We start from the raw sequence: 16,112 nt of genomic DNA on the forward strand, positions 1-16,112 counted from the left end.
ATAAAATAACAATGAAGGTAGGATGAAACGGTTGTTTGAAAGCGGATGGTCTGTTCTTTCATTTGATATTTTGTTTATTTAAAGAAGATAATTTTTCTGAAAGGTATTAAACTAAAACTGGGTGGCAACTTAAAAAAAAAAAATGCTGACGGGGAAATAGTTAAGCATGCTTCCAAGCATATTTGATCATCACTTCAACAGTTGCACGATATAAATGTTAATGTATAAATTAGATGAATGTTGGTTTATAAAATAAACACCGCAGTCTTAAATCCTATTTTCTTTGTGTCTTTGCTGCGTTTGGGTTGGGAACTGCGCTCTGTTTCAGTCACACTTGATTCTGAGGAACTACTTTGTTTGGCGGAAGAGTAATATTTGTACTAATATAATTACAGTTTATTTGTGTTTTATTTTATAAAATCCCGCTAACGTTATGCATATGAAGTAACCGTTTTATAAAAGCAATAAACCCCGCGAAGCAGTGGGGTTACAGTGCATTTTATAACAGCTAAGGGTATAACAACGCCCCTTAGCTGTTATAAAATGCACTGGTAACCCACTGCTTCTTGGGGCTTATTGCTTTATTTAATGCTAAAATGTAAATTGGACTATTTATTTACCTAAAATGTATTATGCAGCCTTTTATTTATGCTTATATTTTATAATCACATGGTTCCTCCCATGTTTACATGAGGAGCATTACAAATATTTAAATGAATCCCTTCTTTGCTACCTATGAGGTTTGTCATTTAGTACAACATTTAGATTTTGGAACACAACACGTCTTGTTTCCCTGCATTTTGTCTTGGCCAATCACATCTGATATATGGTGGCAGAACAGGGTCTGGCTGTATGGCTTTTTGCTGTACTGATGTGCAGTGAGAGATGTTTGGAGACAGTCTGACTGTGACTACCTCAACACCAGCAGTATCCTCCCTGCTGCTCTTTTCATTTCAATTCTGCATTGCTCTTTCATAGCGGATCTGCTTTTTGCAGTCTACTGGAAATGGACAAAGTAAACATTTTCTTACTCCTTGCTCTTCACATACTGAAGCTTGATAGACCACATCAGCAACCACTGCATGGTGAATTCACACACAGATCCACAGTGACACACACATGATCCATATTTCTGTTACATGTAGGTCGCACGGTGGTGTTGTGCAGGAACAAAGCTCACAGTATGAGGTAGTGTTTCTGAGATGCTGGTTATTCAGCTAGACAGAAATGATTAGACGTGTGGTTGTTTGAGAGGGAGTGAAATCATAACTTATTTAGGAACTGTGTTCCAATTTCTCATTTTGTCAGCATGAGTGTTTGAGTCATTTGCTTTAAGCCGATGACAGGCTGGGTGTAAGGTTTAAAAAATTAAGAACCTACAAAGAAGGAATGAAAGTAATGCCAATTAGATTAAAGAGTAGTTCACTCAAAAATAAAATTCTGGTTATAGCAGAAGACCACAGTGGCCTCTTTATATCACCTGAAATATAAATATAATATATATAACCAACCTGAAATAACTCAAACCTGTTTTTTAGCTTATGCTTAATTATTAATAGTATTGATATGAGATTATTACTATCAGGCATCTTGGCATAACAAACATAAGTTTGGAGAGCAGCTTTGATTTTTCTGCATTTGATGTAGACCAAAGTTGCATCACTAGAAATGGCTGCTTGGGGCCAAAATTGCCACCATGTACTGTATCAAGTTCATGCACCTGTCTTGCTTTAAAAGTGAGTTTTGAAAATTTCACAACTCTGGCGAATTGTGTATTACATTTGCTCTATTATTCAGTGTATTGGTTATTGTATATGGGAATTCTGATCTTTCTTCATAGTTTTTTCCACATTTTATTGTCCCTGCGGTATTTTCTTCATCTTCTGCTGTCAGTGCTTGTTTGATATAACACTCCCACGAGATATGGATTTGAGCTTTGAGTGAATTTTCAAGGCTGCCTTCAAGATTTCAAAAACATCTTTCAGCGGGGAGTTGAACAGGATTAATAAGCTGTCCAATATGAGCGCTTTCATTCAGAACTTAAGAACCGTTATTTGAAAGGGGGGAGGAAAATGTAATTTGCTCGCTCTCTTCTCTTTGTTTTACTCATCTGGCTGGTTTAGATTGTGTTCACAGCTCAGGAGACAAACAGCAGTTAGAGCAGCACTGAACTTTAATTTTATCAAGCGTAAATATGTCATACTTCTGAAAGGAATGGATTTAAATAAAGAAGCTCAAACGCATTCCCTTGTATTTCTTGTACATTTGCAAAGCATGCTGTATTTTCAGCACATAGGCTTAAGGTCAAAGTATGGTAAAAAAAATTATGCATATGCGAGGGTCCACGTACATGACGCAGTTATCATCATCAGAAGAGTGCGCGCATACGGTATGCGCACAGCTCGATTTTTGAAACCCCTTAGGTCACGCAAGCGCCTGCAGGAGAAGGTAGCATGTAGCCCAGGAGATGCGTTGCATTTTATCGCAATGTGCGGGCGTCACACCAGGGTGTGAGTTTGATAGTGCGAATACATTATGTTAGGGGCTCATTATAGTTCTGCATAGATCCTACTACTACGCATCGGTTTTCATATTTATTTCTGCGTCGTCATCCGCACCAACGTGCAAACACACATGCTGACCGCTGGTAGGCAGTATCCACATGTGTAACCGACAGTAGCATGCAACAGTCAAAGAAGCATCAGCTTTGCCAGTAAATCCACAAACAAAGAAGAAGTTGCTTGTTGTGTATGATTTGAGAAGACCAGTATTGATGGAGGTAAATAAACAGCAACTTTTGTTGCGGTTTGAGTTAAGTCGGAAGTTAGGCGGAAATGCCTATCAAGGAATGTAATGCAGATATTTTTGACCTTATGGGAGGGGTTCTAATGGACCAATCACAGAGCTTGCACTCTGTGTAGAATGCGCAGACGCGTTGTTACATTTTTGGAGAGGTGCGTGTCAGGCTACGCACAGCCTATGGATAGCCTACGGTGTAGAGCCTACACGATTATAAATTACACTTTAGGGCTGCACGCCTATGACACAAATTGTAATTGAATATTTTTTTAAAGTTTTTTTTACTTTTTGCTGATTTCATAGATTTTAGATTGAAGTTTTAAATTAGCAAATAATTATGGAGTTATGTTATTAAAAAATACTAAATGAATGTTAAAGGACACATTATCTTATACATTTTAAAATCTCTGATTCCTGTCTGTATTTAGTGCCCAAACATACATTTAGGCATTAAGCAGACGCTTTTATCCAAAGCGTCTGCTAAAAGGCACAGAAATGAGCACAAATAGGCAGCTGTAATTGAGGCTTTTGGTGATTATGTATGTAATCCTGATTAGTTTTCAGATTAATTGTGCAGCCCTAGTTCACGTAGACGTAAAACAGACTACTTTAGGCTCAAGAGTAATTATTCTTGTTTAAAATATTTTTCCTTACCGACGCTCATTAATCGATCATTTACCAATAAGATGTCGATATTAAATTACAATTAATTTGAATGAATAAGCCATTAAAAATACAAAAAAACCCAACTATCTATATCTTATTTTAAATTATATTTTAACCAATAGTATTAAACGAACAAAATTCTTACTTTAACCAGTTGATTGTGTTCATTCATTGCTATGAGATATTACCATATATTATATATTATATTGTATTGTATTGTATACATGTTGTAGTAACAAAGACATATTCATCAAGGTTTTACTTTAGTTTTAGTAAAATCATGATTATGAATATAAACTAAAATCTCTGAACCCCATATTAATGATATATTCTCTTTCATAATCATTTAAGTGGTTAATAAAGAACTACACATCTACCCTGAGGACTCAAATTGATGTCAACATTTAAAGTAACTATCTGCAAGTCTATTAAAGAGTCCGCTTCTGTCTGAGCTTAGTTTAAGCTGAATAAAACTGTGCCAAATGGCTAGTCGGCAGCCTTCCATCGGCTCTGTTTATCAGCCCAGATGAGTAAAAGAGCAGCAATCAGCAGTTCTTCTCCTCTGGCGTACTGCACTGCTTACTGTAATTGTTGCTAGGTTACTGTATGGGAAGGCCACTTGCATTTTAATGGCCCTCAATGGGCTTTGTAATTGAATTGGTATGCAGAACAGAGGCTGACCCAAAAGGACCACTGTCTGATTATGGGCTGATTGCACACTGGGTGAAAAAACATTGGGTCCAATTATTCACCATAGCTGTGTTTCTTGGTGGTTTTGGATGATGCTTAAGGCACAAGAAGGATGCTGTTGGGAGTGATGAAAAAAAGGTTATTTTACCCCCCCCCCCCAATCCTCATTTAAAGTTTCTCTATTAAACTCCAGTAGACCTTTTTATATTTGATTTGCCTTTTTTATTTTTGTTGATTCCACAAGGACTCTGAATGAAGCTTGAAATGAGATTTTATTTTAATGCTAATCTGTGTCTTTTCAATAATGACATATAGATTGAATTATTATCAGAAGCTGTGCCAGCATTTCTGAGTAAAATTCTGATCAGCTCTGACTCCTGCAAACACAGTTACTGTTCAGTTTCATCTTTTTTTTCTTCAGGTCTTTTAAACTTATGCTTATCAAGTAGATGGTAACCTCTTTAATACTGTTTAAGAAGCTTTCCAGGGTGATGCCTTAAAAAGATAATGGGTACTTTAAAGATGCTAAAAGATAGCAGCTTTTTGTATTTGTTTACTTGCAACATAATTTGTGTAGTTACATTTTATAATAGTAAGGAATAAATAAATGATCAATCCTACATTTTTTAACAGTTTCCAGAAAGTCCAAACACACATTCTCTCAACATTTGGTTGTGTTTTTTTCTAACACATTCAGCCCACCCAATTTATGGTGTCCTATGGAGCAGCACTACTTGGATATTAGCCAATGGAAGACATATGCTCCACACACCTGTTTGTTTAAAACATTGTTTTTGTAGTTTAGTTCAGTAGAGCTAGTGGTACAGAAGTTACGCACATTAGCATAAAGCATAGGTTTGCTTCTCTTCTCCGTGGGTAATTGGCATCTTACAATGGTGGTAAGTAGTAACTTTCAATGGCAGGGGATTATTTTCAGTCAGTGCATAATATTACTACGCCTGCTGCAGCCATGGTTACAAGTCCTTGATTATTACGCCAAGCCATATCTGCCTAAAAATCACAACTTTTCATTTTTAGTCAGTCTTTGTACCTAATGCAACTACAAAAGAGTCAAGTTTAAATAGGAAAAATATCAAAACTCTTTGGGGTTTTTTAGCGTGATGCTAATGGTCTAAACAGATTAAATGGATTGTGCTAAGCTATGCTTAAAGTGCTAGCGCCAGACCCAAAGATCAGCTGAATGGATTCCAAAACTGTAAAAATCAAATGTCTAACTCTAGGGGAGCTGAAAAAAGAATATATCTAAAAAAAAATAAGTAGAGTGTCCCTTAATTTTAGCTTCTGTTAAGGTCGAGTGTTAATATAAATTTTATATTTAAAGCATTATTGGCAGACCCCCGCTGAAGACCCCTGTGCTCTATGATGTCAAAAGCATTACGGGAAATGAAGAAGTTGGAAGGCTTATATGATTGCTCATGACCTAGTTTAAGGCTTGAGTGCTAATGGACAGAAGCTCCTTGTTAATTATGGAAAGAGCTTAATGTTAACTATTAAATGTTACATTTGGCTAGTATGGCTACAAACTTGGCTGTCGTCTTAGCAGTACTATCTCTCTTCTCTGACAAGTATTTGCACCTCATGGGATTTCTTGTTATCTGTCATTTGCTTTTCTCTGAAATGTTGAATGTGGATTCTAAATATTGACAAACCACACTGTGGGATTAAACTTGTGCAAGTCAGCTGTCTAAATCTCCTTAATTATTTGCTATGCTCTAACAAATGGAAGAGATTATCTGGCAATACCCAGATTTCGGCATTTCTGGCATAAATGCATTTATTTTGCATACACTTCCCCACACTTTCAGTTGACTGTTTGTACTTAAAATTATTACACTATCATTGCTTAAATATTATGTTCTAATCATAACCATCCATTTAAAAGGAAATAAAAAAAAATTTGTTGTTTTTTTATATATGCCCAAAATAATATTGTACATATTTGTTGTTACACAATGTTCATTTTATGTACAAATGGCTATAAAAACTTCAAAAGGGGGCAAATAAACGTAATACAAATTTCAAGGTTGTATGTTTTGCTTTTGATAACTACACAACAGATTTTTAGATGATAACTTCGTTTATGTTGTTTGGGGGATTTTTGGACCTTGACAGATGAACCACAATAAATACTTAGATGGCAAGAGCTGCTTTACAACTGCTCAAACGTTCCTCCTGTGTCAGAAAAAGGCTAACAGCAATAGTTTTCTTTTCGTTGGGTGAACTAGCGCAAAACAGGTTCTTTCATCTAATGGATAAGGCTATTTTTGACCCAAAAGCAGCAGAAACCGCTCTAGCCAAAAGTCTTTGCATGTAATGAAACTTTCCTGTCATCTCTTTGAAGCCCAGTATGTATTTGGCTGCTCTCAGCAGTCCATATGCAGCACTTCAGCACCTCGTGGAGAGTTTGGCTGATCAGCTGCTGTGAATGGACAGATTGAAGTGGGCTGTATGCATCCGTTTTCCAGCTAAGCATTACTGCAGATACTGAATCTGGTGCTTTGCCAATGAAGCCGTATTAAAATTGTGCATAATTCTACTTCATGCATGCAGCTCTATTTCCCAATTGTTGATCTGAAAATATTTGCCCCATGTGTGCTTGTGGTTATCACTTTATCGAGAGCTAAAATGTTTGTTCTGCTGTGGTCCGGTGATGGCGCATATCCAAGTTTGGTTGAAAGAGTGCAGAGTCAATTTAGTCTTATCAGGGATGCTCACCTTGCACTGCACTGCAGCCATGCATAGAAGCCACAAGCCAATTGGTTTCAGTGGGAGCAGAGCGACGAGAGCCGAGCGGTTCTCGCTCGCATCTCAAGCGGACCTGCCATCTCATTAAACCCGGTTGTTTTGCTGTGACTGCAGCGGATCTTTGTCATCTCACCCCTGGAGCCCTCTGTCTGGAGATTTCTCTCCTTCTCAGAAATGTAATGCTGCAGAATAAGACTGAGACATTGACATTGTTTGCAACATAGGCAAATTGCTGTCAATGCAAGCTGAAGAAATGTGCAGGGACATTAAGGGGGCACAGTATGACACAAAAATATAGATTCTCTTTTGCTTATCCTGTTTAGGCAAGATTTGAGTTAAGTAAAAAAACACCTTCTTGGCATCTTACCCAAGAAGTGCCGTAGTAAGTTTGTGTGCAAGAATACCTTTGTTTAAATCCCAGATGAATAAAATGCATTTTTAAAAGTCACAACTGAATTTGACAGCTAGCTAGTATTATGCGTTTTCTGGAATGTAAACCGTATTTATTACCCATGAGAACAGCATGTCAAAGTTAGAGTTTTTATTAAAGGAATATTCCACTTTCAAAAAAAATTTCCCATGTCATCCAAGATGTTTGTCTTTCTTTGTTTAGTGGAAAATAAAAATTTTTTTTTAGGAAAACATTCCAGGATTATCCTCTATATAGTGGACTTTTGTGGACCTAAACAGTTACATGTAGTTTCAATGCAGCTTCAAAGGGCTCCAAACGATCCCAAATGAGGCATAAGGGTCTTATCTAGCGAAACAATCGACATTTTCGCCAAAAAAAGTACTTTTAAACCACAGCTTGTCATCTTGCACTAGCCGTGTGACGTGCCAGCGTGACCTTAACATCTGGGATGATATGAGGGTGAGTAATTTTTTAGGTTTTGTTTTTTTAATGAAAGAAGATTATTCCTTTAACTCTTTCCCCGCCATTGACGAGATATCTCGTCAATTAAGAGAAAACGCTTCCCCGCCAATGACGAGATATTCGGTCTTTCCGCAATACCGCTATTATCCACCAGGTGGCGCCCTTCCGAACTTTTTAAAACCGGAAGTATTGCCCTATGGCAAGCTGCTGCATGTCCGTGTCTGTTTTAAAGATCGCTCTGAATGGGATCTCTATGAAAAGTCCGTCATAAAAATGGAATTATTTTTGCTTTTTGCTCAAAATATGGTGTTTTTGCAAAAACCTACCCATATTCAAAAGCTGATTGCAAAAGAACCACTAAAGGTAGGATGAAACGGTTTTTTTTGTTTGAAAGCAGAGGGTCTGTTCTTTCAATTGGTATATTGTATGTTTATATATTTAAAGAAGAACATTTTCTGGAAGGCATTAAACTTTGGTGAAAATCATGAAAAACGCTGGCGCTGGCTGGCAACTTTTTTTTAAAACGCTGGCGGTGAAAGAGTTAAATTGAGGGTGTTACCTAAAATATTTTATTTAAAAGCCTCCCTAACCTAGAAAATGCATTTTTAAATGCGTTTCTAGCAGAAAATGAGTCGCCAGTGTGTGTGCAGAAACATCCTATTCTGCACACATCCTATGGTTTTGTAATTATACAAATCCATCTTTTCTTCTTTGTGTAATCTCCTTTAAACCACAACAGTCACACAAAACAAGCTGTTGGGGATCCCCTATCAATGTGATGTCACATTGATTACACCCCATCCATGACCGCTCACAGTCTCTGCCTTATGAGCGCGTAGTTCAACCTTCTGCCAGAGATGCATGTTTTTAGTTCAAAGCACATGTGTAAGTGCTTTAGCTGCTAATTTGCATACGGGAAGGGGAACAGAAGCTTTTTTTGCATTTAAAGACACACACACAAAAACAACAATTTTTTTGTTGCAGCCACAAATGGGGCCATGTTTAACATCGTATAATGAAAGATCTGTGGTGTATTATGAGCTGAAACTTTACAGACACATTCTGGGTATACCAGAGACTATTTTTATATTGCTGAAAACACCTACGTTAGTTGCCATTTAAAGCAAGGGATCTGTGAAAAATGTAAGCCAGAAACCATTGTCTGACCTCCATTTGAAGTTTTTGTGACTGAACGGAAACAAATCCCTGTGGCCATCTTCCAACATATAGTGGAAAATCTTTCCAAATTTTGGTTCAAGTCGGCAACCAGATGTGTGCGTAGTTTGTGTCTCCAAAAAACCTTTTACCATATAATGACCTTTAAAAAAATACTTATGGTACATGTCTAAAAACAAAATAGTGTTATCCTTGAACCATGTCTTAAACTGTCATGGTACTGTATTAACATTGTTTCGAATCATGCATTACAGAGCTCCACAAAATGAGTCCTGTTTATCCTCATTATTCATTCTCTCCCTGTTTACTTTGAATGAAATAGCCAATCTATTATAATTCCTGTTTGTTTGCTTCTAAAGAAGCTTTAAGATGGGATTTGCGGAATGCTTATAAGAGTAGTAGAAATATAAATATATGATGTGTTTTTAAATCTAGTAATCCTCATTCATGCTGGCGGTACTGCAGATCTAGGTCACAAAGGCCAGGATAAACACTCAATGGAGCTGAGATTATGAAAGCGCAGCTTTAAAATAGACACTCTGTGCTGACTTGGACAAATCTTATATGCAATACAGTGACTCTGCATTATAAACACACACATCACTGAAATACATATACTGTGTATTACAGTTATGATATTACATTTTTTATTGCTATGGTCAAGAGTTTGTGGATATTGCCTCTTTCTTGTTTGAAATCAATAACTTAATACCTGATAATGGTTAAATAAACCCGTGTTCAATTTGGAAAACGAAAATGAGATTTTTTGTTCAATGACAGCCGAAAGGCATCTCTATCTAGCCAGTCTGCTGTGTGTGTGTGTGTGTATGTATAACTACAGTAGCGGAGGTTATTATGCCTCTGTAATGAATGGTGAGGAAGTGTGCATGTTTGCACTGAGATGAATCGTTGGCTAATAATGGCCTCCTGAGGTGGTCCTGTCATTTGCCTGACTATCTTTCTTTTGGCTCTCTGACAAATAACCAAGGACACTCGCATTATGGCCAAATCCTGCTTGTTTTCAGGGTACGATTTTCTGGAGAGGCAATTCTTTTATTTCTTTATTTTGGCATTTAGCTGTCAAGATACTTTATCTCTTTGTTACTCTCTCTGTTTTTGTATCCTTTATTTCCTCTGTTTATTTCTCTGATGTCTGAAGGAAGGCATAGATAACATATTGTTGAGGTGGAAGCCTTTGAGTTTCAATTAATATGAGTGCTGGCTGCTGATTGGCTGACGCGAGCCTGTCGCCATGCTTGTGACCCACATTGGAAGAAGGATTTGGCAGATAGCTGAAGGAATATGTGAAGCAAGACTGCACAGAATGGAGTGTGGCAGGATGACACCGTTACCTGGCAAACACTTTATGCTTGAGTTAGCAATACAGACATGGACTGCATGCAGGGATTTATTATTTTTTTATTTATTTCATAGTTAAAGTTGCCATGAAACGGAAGTACGTTTCCCCATGGTAACGTATATCAAAGTGAAACCGGTTTCTGAAATGCGTCCATCGAGAACTGATTGGATCATTTGTAGTTGGGTTGTGTTGCTATTTACTTAGCGCTGCAATCTTTTCCTGGACCCCGCCCACGGGCCATACCACATAACCGAAAGTAAAGAGATGAGATTTGCGTTTTTGATTAAATATTATGATGAGGGCACCAGTGTTTCCTCTAGGATTTTTTCCAGCTGTGGCGGCAGGGGGCGCCCATGATGATTATAAATGTACATTATTTTTTTTAATGTAGAAAATAGGCTACAGTAAACTAACATGTGTTTTTTATCATTTTCATGCTGTCATTTACTTTTCCTTATATTTATAGCATATTGCTTTTCTATGTTTGATCTAAACTGTATTTTCTTAAAAAATACGTAAGTTTTATAGCTTCATACGGATCTTTCATTGTAGTTTTAATGTAGTGTGCAAGTTCGTGCTCGGGTTTAGCGTTACAGAGCTGTTGCAAAGTCACGCACAGTCCTGTTTGATAATCCGCACCGCTGTGATTGACAGAACACCCGACATCAGCAGCAATTTATTCCACACCCGGTCTGTTTGACATAAAGAGCCCGACCCGGTCACACCGCAAATCGCGCAGTTATAGAAACCTTTATGCTCTTCGCAGACAGATCTTAAACACAAATAAGCACGGGACATTTAAAAACTGTTACCTGTCGGAATCGAGTCGAATTCTGTTCTTGGATGTTAGACCCGCAGTTCACGCTCGCATATTGAGTCCCGACCTGGATCTACAACGCATATAACACGTTAATATTATTACACCCGTTACATCAAATATTAGAAGTTTCACCGGCGGGTACCCCGACCCTGTTGTTTCGTCTGAAAACAGATGAAACAGTCTCACCGTCTGCCTCCAGTTTTTATTACCAACGTCCGTCTCTTCCACGGGAATAATGTAAGTTTCCTTCCAAACAGATTCGACTAATGTCTTGCAGTCCTTTATGAGTTGTATTCAGTATTTAGCCTTTTGTTTTTGGACAAACATCTTATCATTTAATGTGAAACTTTGTGAGTGTCGATCTAAAGCACAGAAGATTGACTGACAGCTGAGCGGTCAGCAGCGCGCTGCGCTTATAGCCTATATTCTGAATAACTAATGGCCAGATAAGTTGATAATATGAGTACAGTGATTACAAATGAATGTCCAAAAAACTCGTAATATGATAAATCGAAAGATTAATCATGTCATTTCTCGCAGCCCCGCGCTGCGTCCGTGTAAATGCGCCTGTGAACAGCATACGCGTGATGACCTTGCAACTTAAATTACCCTAAATTTATTGTCAAAGATAAAAGTAAAATAACATTCGAATCTGTAAATTGTGTATTTTTATTTATGTGAACTCACAATAAGGAGAAAACCCTGTGCTTATTTAAAATCATTAAAAACATGACGTGTTTTCTGCTGCTTTGGTTTAACAGCGCGTCACAAAAAGAACAGAAACTCAAATACTTTTTTATTCGTTTTGTCAATCTGATAACTATTTAAGTGTAACATATTTCGTGTAGGCTTATTTATTTTATTATTATTTCTCAAAACAGAGACGTAGCCTATCATCTGTTGATTTAAATCTATTTGTGCATGAAACTAAACCCATGGGGGAAATTATGATATTTAAGGAGATTTATTTATAAATGAGTGAACAACGCGAATCCAGAAAGGAATTTTTTTCTTTCTTGCTGGGCGGACATTTCGGTATAGCTTTATTTATTTTGCGAGCTTCCGCCGCGGGTTTTGTCTAGAAGGGATACAGAAAATGCCAAAAAGTTTAGGATTAGATTTGGAGGTAGGATTTTTAGGATGAAAACAGCGGCTCTGGCTACATGAGATACACACACATCCTACAATCCTGTGAAATGTTGTGTTTAGAGTTGGGTTTGGGTGAAGGATTAGGATTAAACAGTGCTCATCCGGCGAGATTTCGTTTGCTGTATCCCTTCTATCCACAACCGCAAGCGTGGCGGGGATGTTTTAGGCGTGACGGGCCGCCACGGTTGAATGTATATAGCGGAAACACTGGAGGGCACATACATTTTGTAAAAATAATGAAGCTCACAGATAAGTCATTTGTATGAAAAAATACCACAAGACTCCAAAACCAATTACAGTTTTTCCTTTTTATTTCATGGCGACTTTAAGAAAATATTTTAGTGTCATATAATATAATGATACTGAGACACAATATTGTTTGGTTCACTTTCAGAGCAAATGATTTCAGCTGATAATTGTTTTTTTGTCATTTATTTTATTTAATGTATGTTCATGCATATTTTCTATGCTTGAACTGCATTATTTACAACTTTTAAGGACTTTTTTAATAACACAAAACAGCCATAATGTTTCGGCGATCCACATAAGGAGAGTAGTAGAGTTAACTTTGATGTAGGCATACTCTCATAAGAAGAGAAGAGGCACTGGTCAAGATCTGGGGATTGTTGTTGTGCACTTTACTGTAAACTCTCAGAAAAAGGTACAAGTAGGTACAAAGGTTTTCACTGGGGTGGTACCTTTTCAAAAAGTACCCTTTTGTACCTAAAAGGTGCATATTGGTAACTCCGAGATACATATTGGTACCTAAAATCTATACCAGGACCTTTTAAAAAGCTATCGTTCCACTGACAGCAGCTTTTGTACCTTTTTTTTCTGAGAGTGTACTTCGTACATGTAGTAATAACAATAAATTACACAAAATTATTTGCAATCAACACAAAATCTTACCCTAACCTTATATTTATTAATTTCACTGAATTAATATGGGTATTGGGTACCTTAAAATATTTCGTAAACTAATTGTTTTATTTGTTCTACATTAGTGAAATAAAATACCTCTACCTAAATGACTAGTAATTGTCCTTTGGTTTGCCTTAGTCATGGTTTCATAAATTGCACATGAATGCTGAGTTGTGGGATGCACTGATGTGTTGATGATTATATTATACAGTAAGGGGAATGGGAAATGCTGAGGTTGAAGACATGCCACATGTTCCTGTTTGAGGTGCTGATCTCTGTTTTGGCTGCTGTCCTTGTAAAGAACTCTCTTTCTTTCTCTCTCTTTGCCCACATTGAAATCTGGACTTCACTCTTCTGACACAACTCAAATGGCTTTTGTTAATTACTAACAAAAGATCCTTGTGACTTAGGAATTAGGGCAGACCGGCTTGGATGTAAACCCCCATGTGATTGTGATTTAGGTATAATATGTGTGCGTGTTCGTGTACTGCGTGCGTGTCAACGGGGGTATTTCACTGCTGGACACTAATAAGCTTCTATTGGTGATTAATGATATTGTGCTGTGCCTTTACTTTCCTTTGAGTATTTTTATAACATTAACATTATACACTTCATGACTGTAACAAAAGAAAACTCTTTAGATTATCAACCTTTTATTGGTACACATTTTCATTAAAACATTGCTCTATTAAGTAACACTTGCTACTTTCTGATATACATATCTAAATATCCCAAATTATCTAAAAATATCCAAATTCTGCTCAATGTGTAAACACTAAATAAAAAAGATATACATGCAAAGGTGCTTGTATGTATATCTTTATATTTAAGATAATTAACAATGAAACACTTAACAGATGGTCATTGCATACCAATGGTATTTAAGTGCCAAATATAATTATAGAATTATAGGTTTGTTAGGTGCCTGTTTTAAAACAACTGTATTGTTTGTTATGAAATGAATTTTTTCTCAGGCCGTATGTGTTAGGATAAGCTTATAATAACAACAGGTAAAACCAAAATTTTTTTTTGCCTTTCTTTAATATGAAGTGTTTTTTATGTCTTTAACACATTCTAAAACAAAAAGACATCATGTTAAAGAAATTTGCATAATTACACCTTTCCTGAACTTGTGTTTTTTTTCTCTGCAGGGTCGACATGTTAAAACGGGTCAGCTGGCTGCCATCAAGTGTATGGATGTCACAGGGGTGAGCTTATTTTCATTATTTGACTTTTTTGAGACCTTTCATGTCCAAACTACTTATTGGCAGAAATTAGCTAGCTCAAATTGGCAGGTTTATTTTATATATATTATATACTGGTTCATGTCCTTCACAGTATGATTTGTCTAAGCATTAAAGAAAACACCACCGTTTATCAGTACAGCAGGGCCAAAATTTGAGAGTACTCCCAAAAGTGCTATTACGCCATAAAATATAGTTCCTCTTTTAAATCCGCTTAGAAAAGCGCTACGTTTTATTTTGTACCACCAAACTTGCTCCTATAACTACTCGTCTTAAATAGGAAAAACGTTGATGCACACAGATGATAGAGGGATGTATCAACAATTCTTAGTTAAGGTAATAACATAGTTTAATATTGAAAATGAGTAGACTATTCCTTTAATCTTTGTACAGTGCGTTGTGAATGTGTTACGACTGTTTGGATCCTAAGAAATGAATGGGGCTACGCTAAATGCTAACACATTCATGACGCGCTGTACAAAGATGAAGTGCATGCATTGATTAAAGATAGATATGTATTAATTTTGTCTAAGTTGAGGTAAGAACATATTAAAGTATTGAAAAACGGTGGTGTTTTCCTTTAAGAAAGCATACTTTTTCAGTAAGGGTACTGCTAGCATGTGATACTGAATATTCAATCAGTATTCAATTATTTCAGTCATGTCTGCTCTTTTTTTCCATGCTGTTTTTATTGTAAAGTGAATTAACTGTCAATTAAAGCCATGGGAGATTCTGAATTACGTTTACAAATTTTAATTCAATAGCTGTTGTTATTTGACTAACTACACTGGGTTGTGTTTGTAATGGCTTAGGCTGGCTCCCTGCATTTCAGAATGAATAACAGTTGAGTAATAAAGTACATGCATGAACATCAGTTCTTCTTAAAAAAGATGATGACTTGCCTACATAGTCAGCATTTTTTACCTTACTGTACTGTAGTGAGTGATATTCCAAGAATTAATATGTTTGGTAATAATGATCACATGTTTGGGGAGTAAAGAGGACTACCTCATTTCAACAAAATCCAAACTCACGAGTCACATGCTAAGAACTTAAACAACATCCATCAAATATTACATATTTAATGATTCTAGTTAAAGGAAAACACCACCTTTTTTTCAATATTTTACTATGTTCTTACCTCAAACAAATTAATATATACCTATATTTTTTCAATGCGTGCACTTTTAATCTTTGTACAGCGTTTCCTGAATGTGTTAGCATTTAGCCTAGCCCCATTCATTGCTATGGCTCCAAAAAGGGAGGAATTTAGAAGTCACCAATCACTTCCATGTTTTCCCTATTTAAAGACTGTTACATGAGTAGTTACACGAGTAAGTATGGTGGCACAAAATAAAACTTTAGTTTGGAGCCATAGGAATGAATGGGGCTAGGCTAAATGCTAACACATTCAAGAAGCTTGTACAAAGATGAAAAGTGCACACATTGAAAAAGATAGTTATGTATTAATTCATCTAAGTTGAGGTTAGAACATAGTAAAATATTGAATTTTTTTTACTATGCATTAACATAATGTCAGCATTATTGTATTGTGCCACCTCCACTAAAAAGACAGCATGCTAGGTTTTAAGACACATCTTCTGTCTGACACGAAGTGAAAGAAAGCAAGATAAAGAGAGCTAAAAT

At 36.6% G+C, this 16,112-nt stretch overlaps 1 protein-coding gene across 8 annotated transcripts in view; it reads left to right on the forward strand.

Moving 5' to 3' along the window:
• The window catches only part of tnika (TRAF2 and NCK interacting kinase a), a 99,793-nt gene that overhangs the window by 34,833 nt on the left and 48,848 nt on the right, over positions 1 to 16,112 (forward strand). For all 8 annotated transcript variants that reach the window (XM_065276341.1, XM_065276335.1, XM_065276336.1 and 5 more), the window contains exon 3: positions 14,373 to 14,429. In XM_065276341.1, the coding sequence (XP_065132413.1) occupies positions 14,373 to 14,429 (57 nt within the window). The remainder of the gene's footprint in view (positions 1 to 14,372; positions 14,430 to 16,112) is intronic.

Source organism: Paramisgurnus dabryanus, chromosome 6 (genome assembly GCF_030506205.2).
Source record: "Paramisgurnus dabryanus chromosome 6, PD_genome_1.1, whole genome shotgun sequence".
Taxonomy (NCBI): Eukaryota; Metazoa; Chordata; class Actinopteri; order Cypriniformes; family Cobitidae; genus Paramisgurnus; species Paramisgurnus dabryanus.